The sequence below is a fragment of the Borostomias antarcticus genome (assembly GCF_949987555.1).
Source record: "Borostomias antarcticus genome assembly, chromosome: 1".
NCBI classification, from domain to species: domain Eukaryota; kingdom Metazoa; phylum Chordata; class Actinopteri; order Stomiiformes; family Stomiidae; genus Borostomias; species Borostomias antarcticus.
The window spans coordinates 37629504-37643371 of record NC_140234.1 but is presented as its reverse complement, the minus strand read 5'-3'; the positions used below and the strand labels follow the sequence as shown (position 1 = coordinate 37643371).

The following is a 13868-nucleotide window of genomic DNA, read 5'->3' as shown; positions in this document are numbered from 1 at the left end:
TCTGTGCCGATATAATGCAACATACAACCTGGGCTGCGATTGGATATTTTCACCATTAGCCTATGGTGAAGCTTTTCATTGGTGTCTGTGGGCCTACTTGACCAGGTTCTAACAGGCTTATGGCCTCTGATAGCCATGTCCGAAATAAAGGTAGCCTATATATTTTTTCTTTGACCAGCACTGTTTCGTTATTTATAGGCAATATTATAGGCTATAATAGGCCTACAATATTAGATGGCATGTAGTCATTCAAGAGGTCTATTCCTCAACTCTTCTTCGCACCTATGGCCCACTTAAAATACATATTTCTAATTAACACGCGCTAGTACTATTACACAATTACAAAATTCTGTCCCTGTTGTGTCAAAGTGGCGGCAACATACTAAAGTTACACAACCGCCCCCCCCCCCCTCGTCGCAGGGCTCTCTTCTTTGTGTTCTAGCGCCACCAAATGGGCTTCGGGAGAACCCACACGCAGAACCTGTTGGGTCAGGAGCGCCTGTTGCGCGGACGCCTCAGGGAAAGCGGCAGGTGGCAGAGATGCTGAAGTCCCCGTTCAAGAGATCGAATGTGGCTTGCATTCAAATGCAATTAACGATCTTCAGAGAGCGACGACGAGCACTACATTAGGCTCAATTTATGGGCTTGTCTGAGATAGCAGTAGAGTCTTTTTCGAAAGGATACCAGATTGCCGTCACTGCATATTACACTACAGTGCCAATGCATGTTTTTATAATTCGGCGTAATGGTGTAAGAGTGTAGTTCCATTAATAGAGAAAATGACTGCCTGAGGGCAGCAACGGGTGAAATGAGGGTCATTGCTCTCTAATGGACTAAACCCTGCAACAGCTGTACAAAATAATTACCATAATCCGTCACTATGGGGACAAAAATAGGTGATCTTTAAATATGTTGCATTATTAATGATGCGCTGTACTACTGCCATCAAACAGCGACCACCCCCTTCCTCAATTAGCAATGCGGATATTAGACTGGGAGATCAAATGGGGTCAGGTCCGATGAGGGAGAGTCATTTCAATAATGAGATCTCTCGCTGGTGTTCTGACACAGGCAGCCATGCCACCTCTGTGCTAAGCCGTGTCATTTTTGAACATAGCCTACTCATGAAATGCTGACCACAAGGTCCAAATTAAAGGCTTGCATGTTGTTTTTATTTAAGAAAAAACATTTGATTTGTATTATTTGACATTTCATTAAAATACATTAAAAAAGACAGACATGCATCTCAAACAAACAAAGTCATAGACTTGTTTCCATTGTGGTCCTTGGTCTCAAACATATAAAAACAACACAACAAAGAGACAACAGAGCAGAAAATACATGCAATTCTTTCATAACAAATAATTCAGCTCTTTAAATATAAACATTAGCTTACCTCAATTAATTTATATTAGTTTTGGGTAAAATGACTCTTCTACTCTTCACATAGCTGGATCGCCCTCTCTTTTTTCCTCTCTCTCCTTCCATTCCTCTCTTTCACTCTCCTTTACTCCCTCCCTCCCTCCATTGGTCTGTCAGTGCAGCTGTCCAGCCAGTAGAGCAGTTAACAGGGCGGTCCCTGTCCACCCCGGAGGTCCGCCAGACCCAAAGGAGGCTGTGTTCTCTGTGACGCTATCGGTGTTGTCCTGGCAGTGCCTGAGGTTGCGACCCACACAGGCGGCGTAGGCCATGGCATGGGCGATATAGTTCTGCTCCTGGACTCCCTCGAACAGGTGGGCCATGGGCCCGCGCGCCATCATCGCCACGTCCTCGCCTCCGTGGGTCTCAGAGTCCAACGGTACCGCCGACAGCTGGACATAGTCCTTGGATTCTGGCAGATGGAGAGAGAGAGAGAGAGAGAGGGGGAGAGAGGGAAGGAACGGAGGGAAGGTCAATAAACGTGTGAGAAAGGAGGAAGGAAACGTCAATACATGTGTGTTAAATGTTAAGGACAGGAGGGTGTGTATAAATCAAATGTGGGCTGCAGCAGTGAGGCGAAAACGACGTTGAGCACGCCCCTAAATTAATTTCAGTGCCAATTCCAGGTCCCACAACTTTCTGGTAAGATGGCACCACAACTCAAAATGGACCATTTCTGGACTATTTCCCTTCATTCTGTCGAGACATTCCCACAGGATGACACAGGAGAGGACAGCAAAGACTGTCTATTTTAGTATTATGTCTATGATTCCCCTGGATACAGAAGAGGATAGCGATGACTGTCTATTTTAGCACTATGTCTATGATTAGATCCTGGATGCATTAAACAAGTGAACTTGGTGACCTGACTTTGAGTGAGCTGGGACCACGAGAGAAGGCCACAGGTGGTCTATCCCTGGAGCTCACGGTGCGGAGGAGCTACACTGTACACATCTAAGATGGGGTCTTAGGGAAGCTTTTCTAGTCAACACTTCCACACTGTCTGCATTTCCATTCAGTTAGAGGAGAAGAAGAGATTCCAGAAAGGTCCAGCCTAATGAAGAACACTCTTGCTGCTCAAAGACAGAGGACAAACTTCATAGAGAGTCTGAAGGCGCATCTGAACGTGAATACAGAACAGATCGTGTTTCTTTACTTGTGTTGACTTTGCGGATGTCCGGCCGTTTGTTGTTGACTATCTTGTATCCGGGTCCGTTGCCGTACATCAGTGTGGTGAAAGGGAGAAGGTCCTTCGCCCACATTGGACTTTTCCCTAGGAGAGGAAGACAAACACAATGGAGATTTGTTAACAACTTAAAGGTGTTGTTTAAGTACATGGGGGAATCACGTGCGCACACACACACACACACACACACACACACACACACACACACACACACACACACACACACACACACACACAAACACATGCGCCTCCCCTGTGTGTCCCCCAGGTGGGCGGTTGGTGGTGGAGTGGGCGGGGCTGAGAGCAGCTTGTTGGGTCTCCAGAGGAAGTGTTAGCAGGAGTCCCTGCTGATGAAGTGCTCAGCGTTTCACCAGCACATTAATCACTGGGGAGAGAGAGAGAGAGAGAGAGAGGATGGAGGAGAAAGGGGTGTGGGGGGGTGGAGAGAGAGGGAGGGAGGGGAGGGCAGGGGTGAGAGAGGGAAAGAGATAGGTAAGAGGGAGAGATGGAGAGGAGAAGGAAGGGACCGAGAGAGTTGTGGAAAGGAAGGATAGAGAGGGATGAAGAGAGAGGGATTAAGGGAGAGATGAGAGACATGCCGCAGAGAGAGAAGAAAAAGGGAGAAAAAGAGATGGAGAGAGAGAGAGGGGGGGAGAGGGAGGAGCCTCTATAAGCTGTTTGTGTTCTCCTCTGTAATTGCTGCCGGGGGTGTTAAGGGGGGTGTTAAGCAGCCAGCGGTGTCTGGCAGGCGGAGACTCAGGCCCGACAGAGACCTGCGCCACCTCTGATGTCATCACCACCCGGGCACCCAGGGGGACAGCGGAGAAGAGGTGTACCAGAGGAGATGTTTTTTTCTCCATTTTATGTCCAATTGGACTAAGTGTTTGTGACGCTTAAATCGAAGTGGGAAAAAAATAGGATCGTAACCCAACTTCAATATTTATGAGGTCAGAGCTATTTTATGAGGTCATCACTTACCCAGAATGCTGTTTCCTCTGAAGGGGTATCCGTTGAACGAGAGGGAATGGGAGTGGTCAGCCGTAACCAGGGTCAGAGTCTTCTCCTCATTGGTCAGTTCCAAGCCCTTGGCAACAGCATTGTCTAAGGCAACTGTCTCATGGAGGGCCATGGACGCCCGGCTGGCATGGTGACCCTGGTCAATGCGGCCACCTGACCCACAGAGGGAGGGGACAAGCAGGGCGCTGGTCAACCATTGGCTCCTAGTGGAGTCCGTCACTGTGAGTGACACTCTATGCAGCTACTTACACTGAAGCTCTGACTAGGACTCCAGCTCATGACAACAAGAAGATAATTCAATACATAAAATCAGTGACCAGATGCTCAATTCAGAGAAAGACAACAGCGCACACCACTGAAGTTCAATGTCAGCTGAACGTCATCTCTTCAAGAAGTACTACCAGGATCCTCACTCTTAACCACCTATTGTATTTTTAGTTTGCTATTCTTCACTTTGCCTTCAGCACAAAATTATGCTCTTAGTCACTTGTTTTAGAAAGGAGATGCACTTGTGAGTTCTAGAAAGAAGTAGTACACAGACTTTTCCTACGTTAGATGCAATTATTGTCACTGGATAAAAGCGTCAGTTAAATGACTGTAATGTAATTTTAATCGCTCCTATCTAAACATTACAATAACATTGAACAAACCACTGTACCACTTTACAAGCAAAACTCCCCAAAGTGTGAATGTGAGCTCCTTCCCTATCTGTGCAGTCAGCGAGGGAGTGGAGAGCTGAGGGTCGGGGGTTGTGCGTCGGGATCCCAAGGCTCGAGCGGTGATCTGGAGCACCGTACCGTACGGCCCGGGTCTATTAATAATCCTGCCTGTTATTTTGAAGCCATTGTTTCGTGACTCTCCCGCCGGCCCCCGGCGCCGAGCCTGGCCCAGAGGATGGGATGGGGCAGCGATGCGTCACCCTGAGACGCGGCGCTACCCCCCCCTCTCACTGCCGGAGGTACACACACTGCGCCAGCTACGCGTTTCACACGGAGAGGCCCCGGCACTGCGGCCATTAAAAACAAACGGCTTGACCTGGTCAATACACCGCTGAACAGTCCACTAGTACAAGGGAATAGTCAATACGACATAGTACTTCATATTGACACCATAATATTTAAAAACCCTCCTACAACGAAATCAGAGGGCAAGTTGGATAATCAATAGAGAAAGTCTTATCTTCCTCTGACATGATTAAATAATCAATAAATTGATTCACTTCAACAATCAATGGGCCTGTTTTTTTAGGATCAGATTGATTGATTGATGGCTGTGCTCGTTAGCTGACAGCTTGATTGACAGGTCGTTAACCGCTCACCCACCTTCCACCAGTAGGAAGAAGCCATTGGGGTTTTTGCGAAGGATGCGGATGGCCTTCTCGGTCGTCTCGACGATGGAGGGGTCCATGCGAGGGTCTCGCTCCAGGTCGAACCGCAGGTCTCCGGGCTCAAACAGGGCTGCAGGGAGATGAGAGACACTCACAGTCCAGCACAGATATGGAACACATGTTGGCCTGCGGTATTAATACACACACGGGCACACGCACACACAAACAACCACGAACCACCATCTATCTATCTATCTATCTATCTATCTATCTATCTATCTATCTATCTATCTATCTATCTATCTATCTATCTATCTATCTATCTATCTATCTATCTATCTATCTGTCTTGTCTATCTGTCTATCTGTCTATCTATCTATCTTTCTATCTATCTATCTATCTATCTATCTATCTATCTATCTATCTATCTATCTATCTATCTATCTATCTATCTATCTATCTATCTATCCATCTATCTATCTATCTATCTATCTATCTATCTATCTATCTATCTATCTATCTATCTATCTATCTATCTATCTATCTATCTATCTATCTATCTATCTATCTATCTATCTGTGGTGATTGCTCCTATATGCCAAGGTTAGTCTGGCATACCCATACCAAAACCAAATGAAACTTGATTTTGGGCCTTCTTTCAGAAGAGCACTTTCAAAGGCCTCTGGGTTCGAGTTTCATTTTGGCTGGGTAACTGCTCAAGGGCCCTTCTGGTGCCTAGAAACCTCCCATTAGGGCATGCAAAAAATTCACGTGTCTGTCTATCTATCTATCTATCTATCTATCTATCTATCTATCTATCTATCTATCTATCTATCTATCTATCTATCTATCTATCTATCTATCTATCTATCTATCTATCTATCTATCTATCTATCTATCTATCTATCTATCTGTCTGTCTACCACAAAAGTACAGTGCACACAGTACCAAGGCCTGGACCTGGGCCCAGTTCCCTTTCCCCTCACCCTAACCCGGGTCCGTATCCTTTTCCCACCCCCACCCTACCCCCGACCCCTGCCTCTACCTGGACCCAGGCCCACTCACACTCACGCTCACACACACACAGACATACACCAGTCCTGGGCTCAGATCCCCTCCCCCTCACCCTAACCCGGGTCCGTATCCTTTTCCTACCCCCCACCCTACCCCAACCCCTGCCTCTATCTGGGCCCAGGCACACACACACACACAGACACACATCAGTGTTTGCCACACCTCTCCCATGATGCTCTTAGCCTTTCTTGCTCTGAAAATGTAGTTTGACGTAATGTATTGCTCTATATATGGCTCTGTGTGCTACTAACCCTGTTCTGCCTCCCCTCTCCCTAGTGCCTCTCTCTCTCCCTCCTATCTTCTAACCAGGTCCAGTGGATGCCCCACTGTCACCAGCAGACCAACCTGAGTCCGATAGATACCCCTGTGTCTGCTGCAGATGTCGTAGCAAATTAGTTAACACACACACACGTACACACAGACATACAACAGTTCACTTCCGGCTTTAGGCCTGGGCCCAGTACCCCCTTCCCCTCACCCTAACCCGGGTCCGTATCCTTTTCCTACCCCGATCCTACCCCTGACCCCTGCCTCTATCTGGGCCCAGGCACATTCATGCACACACAGACATACACCAGTGTTTGTCATGTCTCTCCTATGATGTTATTAGCCTCTCTTACTCTGAAAATGTAATTTAATGTTATTTATTGCTCTATAAATGTTCTTAGCCGGTAGACAAACATACTCCAGGAGCTTGCTCGATCGCCTCGTTGAGAGGGGTCAGGGAAGAATTTTTACAGCTCACTTATCTGGCCCCCGGGTGATTACTGTTTTTTTGCTTCCCTCTGGAATATGTAGGGGTGGGATGTCTGCCCACCTCCCTTGTTCTCTGTAAAGCGCATTGTGTTGCCTCTGGGTATGAAATGCGCTATATAAATAAAGCTTTGATTGATTGATTGATTGATTGGTTGATTGATTGATTGATTGATTGATTGATTGGTTGATTGATTGATTGATTGATTGAAGGCAAGTGGCTGTAAGGTTAAGATGAGCAAACCAACCAGGTGCTGGAGAATCTACTGCAGTGGGAGCGATAGTGAATGAACCAAGGACGCTACACACTCTACGCATGAACGCTACACACTCTACGCATGAACGCTACACACTCTACGCATGAACACTACACACTCTACGCATGAACGCTACACACTCTACTGTTGAAACCAAGGGCGCTATGTGTGTGTTACCTTCACATAACATGCTTTACAGACCACTGCAGTCATTATTACAGCTCACCCATCAGGTAGTCTGTGGTTTCAGGGTCCACTGAATCAAAGTCTGTCCTGTTCCACACATAGCGAGCTACCTGCAGAACACACACACACAAGGACACATGCACACACACAATGATGAATAACTGTATTAATCATACTAAGATGTTTTGTATTTCTGGGCGTACATACAGTATGACTCACTTAGTACAGAATATGTTTGTGTGAGGTGTGTATGCCTGTGTGTGTGTGTGTGTGTGTGTGTTTACCTTTCCCACTTTCATCTTCAGCCACTCTGCTATGAGGTTGCGTCCGTCCGTTCTCTTGCCGCGGGAGGCCGTGTCTAGGGGGTACTCTGGGTCCTTGGTGCCCTTAGGGGTCATATACTTCCTCCCTCCACCGATGATCACCTGGAGACACACACACACACACACACATAGTTTTATTTACCCTTTGATCTTCGCCTTCACATACCATACACACACACAGACACATGAACACATGTGTGTGTGCACGTGTAAACACACACACACACGCATTGTTTTATTTACACTCTGGTCCTAGCCACACCCACACACACACACACACACACACACACACACACACACACACACACACTGTTTTATTTACCCTTTGATCTTAGCCTTCACACACAGTACCACACACACACATACCACAAACACACACACACACACACACACGCACAACAATTACGTTCAATCTCATGAATACCAGACAGATGACAAATTTAAGGACAAATATCAATGAATGAGTGGAGAAACATAAAGAATAGATCCCCCCATGCTCTGTGACATGTATAAATGAACATCCCCCATGCTCTGTAACATATATAAATGCTGAGCACGCCCAGTTGACCTCGATTTTGGATCAAGATGACAAGAGGAAAAGATCTAAGTGACTTTGAAAGAGAGTTCATTACTGGGGCACGAATGGCAGGAGCTTCAGTCACAAAGACTGCTCAACTAGCTGGTGTTTACAGTAAAGAGAAACACCGACTAAAGTGACATTTGCAATCAAGCTCCTGGATATGATGACACATTTCTATCCTGATGGGCGTGGTCTCTTCCAGGATGACCACGCCCCCATCCACAGGGCACGAGGGGTCACTGGACGATTTGATGAGTATGAAAACGATGTGCATCATATGCTACGACCTTCAGAGTCACCAGATCTCAACCCAGCTGAATGCCTAAACTCAACACCTATGGGAGATTTTGGGCCGACGTGTTAGACGGCGTTCTACGCCGCCATCATCCACATCGAATGAGGGATTATCTCTGGAAGAACGGTGTGTCATCCCTCCAGAGCTCCAGAGAAAAATTGCATTGAAGCTGTTCGAGTGGCTCGTGTGCCCCAACACCTTACTAAGACACTTCCTGTTGGTTTGGACATAAAAGCGGCTACAAAATAACTAAGCTCCCAACCAACTACATAATCTCCGTGCCTCACTCACATCCACCAGAGCTCAGACAAACACAGACACACAGAGAACACTTCCTCCACCGGGCAGCACCAAGGCCTGCAGTACGTCCAGGGCCGGACTGGGTGAATATTTCATGCCGGGGGTGGGAGGGGGGGGTGCTGCGCGATTTGTTGACGGGGGGGGGAGGCAGGCCATTCACCGCGTGCCAGGCCAGTTGGTGCTCCCGATGGCCATCCGCCCCTGAGTACGTCTGCATGCACAGTATTTGAGTTCTGATGCTCACATTGATGTCTGTGTTATTGAGAAGCTGAGAGGCGACGTCCGTGCAACCCCCTTTCTTGGCGCTGTCGGGCAGGTCGGCGTCGGTGTACCACGAGCGGCTGGCGCTGTGGGCGTAGCTGGCGGCGGGGGTGGCGTGCTGCACCCGCGTTGTCGTGACGATGCCAACAGACTTGCCTGGGAGGGAGGAGGGAGGGATGGAGGGGTGTCCATCATCCAACTAATCAACACTGGTTTGTGTGTGTGTGTGTGTGTGCACGTGCGTGCGTGTGTGTTTGTGTGTGTGTGTGTGTGTGTGTGTGTGTGTGTGTGCGTGCATGTGTGATATCTATCCCATGATGGCTATGTACATTACATTTTACAATGTAATGTATGGTTATGTCTACTTGCTATGCACATATCAAGCAGTTCATCAGTTTCGGGGCTTTAAAAAAACAGCATGGGTCAGGGCACTGTCTGGTACATGAGATATTTATGGTCAATGGTCATTGATAACATAGGAACAAGATAAGAGTCAAGGTCAGCGAGCTGCTTCCGTCAGCAGGATTTGACAACTGGGGCAGAACATACCTTCAGGGAGGCCCCAGCTACGGTGGTCTGTGTGGGACAAACTGTACTAAACTGATCAAACTTGTCGATCAAACATCATAATGGCTAATGAAATAATGATATTATACTATAAACCTTCCACTGTACTATATACATCCACTGTCCCTTATTGAACTATATATTATGTGATATCACAATAGGGAGTGAGCAACTACCTATCCATCGTATTCATTTGATGCTGTAAGCCAGTCAGGTTCAGATGGCGCTCAGGAGGGTGAATACCTGCGTCTTTGGCCCACTTGAGGATGGACGTGACCTCGTTGCCCTTCTGGGACCTGCAGATTCCGTTGCGCGCGGCAGCGTTCAGCCCCACCGTGTTGAGGTTGGTCTTCACGCCACACAGGTAGGCGGTGGCGGTGGCGGCACTGTCTGGGATCTAGAAATCCACGGCGTAGGTCTATGAGAGCACACACACACACACACACACACACACACACACAGGAGGGAGACAAACACATTAGCAAACTCAATACACACACCTGTATCAGGAAGCAACATGGAAGGTATTTGGTAGGTAGACAGCTTAATATGTGTGCTTGAGCTCGCATCGTACATTCATCATGTGCATATCAATACACATCATCTCTTCTGTGCCCTTGGTTGCACAAATACATCAAATAATGATGTGAATGGACTGTAAAATTCGGAATGTTTCTGTGTGTGTGTGTGTGCGCGTGTGTGTGTGCGTGTGTGTGTCTTTTAAAACAAGCCTGAAGACTTTTCTTTTTGCCACTGCTTTCTAAGAGGAGCTATGTTTATCAGTATACTGCACTGTAACTTTTATTCCTGTATTCTATTTTTCCTGCTTTTTGTTTAAATGTCTATAATGACTTGCTTTTTGTTTTAATGCTTTTAATTTGTCCTGCCTTTTGTTTTAAATGTCTTTAATGTCTTGCTTTTTGTTTTAATGCTTTTAATGTCTCATGTAAAGCACCTTGAATTGCCCTGTGGCTGAAATGTGCTATATAAATAAACTTGCCTTGCCTTGCCTTGCCTTGCCTTGCCTTGCCTTGCCTTGCCTTGCCTTGCCTTGCCTTGTGTGTGTGTGTGTGTGTGTGTGTGTGTGTGTGTGTGTGTGTGTGTGTGTGTGTGTGTGTGTGTGTGTGTGTGTGTGGAGGAGCAAGTGACAGACAGTTTGTGTACATGCGTGAGTTTGTGTGAGTGTTTACATGCGGGTGTGCAGATGAACGAGTGGGAGACCGCTTGTGTGTTCAAGGATTAAAGGGTCTTAAACTGCCATATGTATAAGATACGGGTACCATGTTTAATTAAATGTTGTGCGTGCGAGCTTGCGTGTGCGTGTGTGTGTACCTTCACCAGGCCCACATGGGGGAAGGTGTCCATGGTCATGATGGTCTCCTCCCCCGTCTGGTTTTGCAGCTGGCCCTTGAGGATGCGGGCAGCAGTGATGGTGGTGATGCCCATACCTGACACACACACACACACACACACACACACACACACACATGGTGGACACTTACGCCATCATGTTAGAGAATGAGGCATATTTCAGTGTTTCCTAACACAATGGGACTATCAGGTGAGATCCAGTGATCAGGTCCTCTCTGCTGTAGTCTTCTGTTTTCTCAGTCCAGAATACCTAGTCTGTAATCATGTGTCTATGTATTACTGTTGATCTATAATACAGTACATAAATACTATGTATATTATTATTAATAATACAAGACTACTCATAGTAATACTATATACTATATACATATATATAAATATATAAATATATAAATATATAAATATATAAAGAGAGAGGGAGATAGATAGATAGATAGATAGATAGATAGATAGATAGATAGATAGATAGATAGATAGATAGATAGATAGATAGATAGATAGATAGATAGATAGATAGATAGATAGATAGATAGATAGATAGATAGATAGATAGATAGATAGATCATCAGTGGGGGTACTACTGTGAGGATCCTCACCGTCTCCCAGGAAGAGCATGATGTTTTTTGCCACATTAGTGTTGAGCTTCCTGTCCAGCACCGCCTGCAAAGACTTCTGGGCCTGGGCCCTCCAGAACTCTGGGTCCTCCTCGGCCACTGGAACACGAACACACACACATACACACACACACACCATACCACACAAACACACACACACACACACACACACACACACAATTTGATTTAATAGATACATGCCAAGACAAAATCAACACAGCATTTTCCCAGACATTTCACAGAAATGCTGAGCATATGCTGTGCATCCAAAATTTTCACTGTGTGTGTGTGTGTGTGTGTGTGTGTGTGTGTGTGTGTGTGTGTGTGTGTGTGTGTGTGTGTGTGTGTGTGTGTGTGTGTGCGAGTGTTTAAGACACATCAAAGGGAATAGTAATAAGCTCCCTGTGGACTGATCTGTGGTCCTGCTCTAGGCAGCGATGCAGACTTGACTAGCATGCTCTTCCATCTCTCACCACCAGAGGGAGCAGGTATGGAGCTGCTCTCCCTGGGTTATACAATGCAAGACACGTCTGTGATGATTGCTGCTATTAGCTGTTTAAAACCAGTTAGGCTAGTTAGCATTGGTTAACATTCAGCAAGGCCACATAGCTAGCTAACAACCATTATTCAATGTCTGGTCTCTGTGGTCTGCCAGGTCATTTGCTATTTCCAAGTTCATCAGGCCAAACATTTTGCCCATGTCTATGATCTGATGTTTATTGATTTGATCTTAGTATAATTGATGCAACTGTGCTTTACTCTCATTGCCTCTTTATTTTCTTCATGATGAGTGTTTTGAAATTGAGAGGACTTTTAAATTGATGCATAAAACACAAATTGGTGCAAATGCATTAGAATGCAGGATATGAAGTGTCTGACACTCATAATCTTATGGGGGAGAGACCCCCAGACCCCCGCATGATTTGTGTCCCCCTGGCATGGGGCCGCTGGCAAGGTGTCCCTTCTTTTTACACATTGAAGGTGACCAAAACATAGAGCCGTCATGTTAAGGAGCCTGCACACTGCCCCAACAAACGCCAACCAACTCTCAACACCCAACATTCTAATGTTGGCAGTTAGAATGTTGGTAGTTTAAGTTGCAAAATCCATCCAACAAACATGGCACACCGAGCCAACGTTGGTGTCGGTTGCCGTTGGTTGGGGAAGCGTGCAGATACCTTTGGGATAACATCGTCTGCTGTAAGGCAGTGGGTATTCTAGCGTTCTGACATTACTGTTGTTCTTTCCTTACCTTTGCCGATGGTCGAACCCAAACCCACTAGCAGACACAGCCACAGGGCCGAGAGTCTTCTGGTCTTCATGATGATGACCGGTGAGTGGACAGAGGTTCTCTCTGATCACTTCTCAGAGAAACAGAGGATTATATCTGAGCCGCCATAAAACTAAACTAATAGTGACTATGGACCTTTGGTATCTCAATGGCCTCGTGACTCAATCACTGATTAGTATCAGCAGGCTGATTTGTGCTCAAGACAAACACACGTACACACACACACCAGTTTGTTTTTATATCCTTGTGGGGCCCCCAAAACCTAACCGTAGCCATAATAAAACGTAAACCTAACCCTAACCTTAACCCTATCCCTAGAACACCCCTAAACCTAAACCCTAAAGCTAACCCTAAACATAACCTTTGAACCATAACCATAATTTTAACCCAAGCCCTAACCTTTGACCCTAAAATGAACCCTAACTGTATGGGGCCCATCAACATGACCCCACAAGGGAAGATCTTTCTTGTTTCATCTGGGCCCCACAAGGGTAGTTTAACAAGAATGTGCGCATGTAAGTAAGCATGCACGTACACATACAGTTAAAATATTCACAGAAAAATATTAAACTGAGTGACACTACATTCTGATATCCTTAAACATGTAGGCTCTCTGAAATATTCACTGAGGGGAATTTGGCTTGGGCAATGGATAGAAAAACCGTGGCTGTTTCGGACTGGATTTTACTCAGGCAAATGCGAAACAGATGTACTGTGATGGTCAGAAAAGCTAAATCTGCTTTCCATTTTAATTCCCTACATGCTGGTAATCCAGCTAAATTCTAGAAAACAAGTCAATAAAGAATAACTCAGCACTTCACTAGCAGTTACTATCACACTCTGGTCCCATACTGTAAATAACAAAGTGAAAGTGTGTAATGCTTTTAATGATCATTTTATTGCAGGCCATATTTTTGATGAATTAAATCCAATAGATATCGCCAGTTGGGTGGGTCAGCATAAATGAGACCTGCCAATCTGGACCAGAGCTCTCTAATGATAGGAATCCTTGTAGGTTCTCATTCAGGTTACTCACGGAAGTGATGC

General features: G+C 46.0%; 1 protein-coding gene across 1 annotated transcript; it reads right to left on the bottom strand.

Moving 5' to 3' along the window:
• Positions 1 to 1214: 1214 nt before the first annotated feature.
• On the bottom strand, positions 1215 to 12902 carry alp3 (alkaline phosphatase 3). Its single transcript, XM_084448331.1, is given in 12 exon segments — positions 1215 to 1831; positions 2576 to 2692; positions 3584 to 3775; positions 4945 to 5079; positions 7260 to 7329; positions 7504 to 7644; positions 8962 to 9134; positions 9789 to 9942; positions 9946 to 9963; positions 10878 to 10993; positions 11513 to 11629; positions 12783 to 12902. Coding segments are annotated over 12 exon segments (1599 nt in total). The 5' UTR covers positions 12853 to 12902; the 3' UTR covers positions 1215 to 1535.
• Between the last annotated feature and the right edge of the window lie 966 nt (positions 12903 to 13868).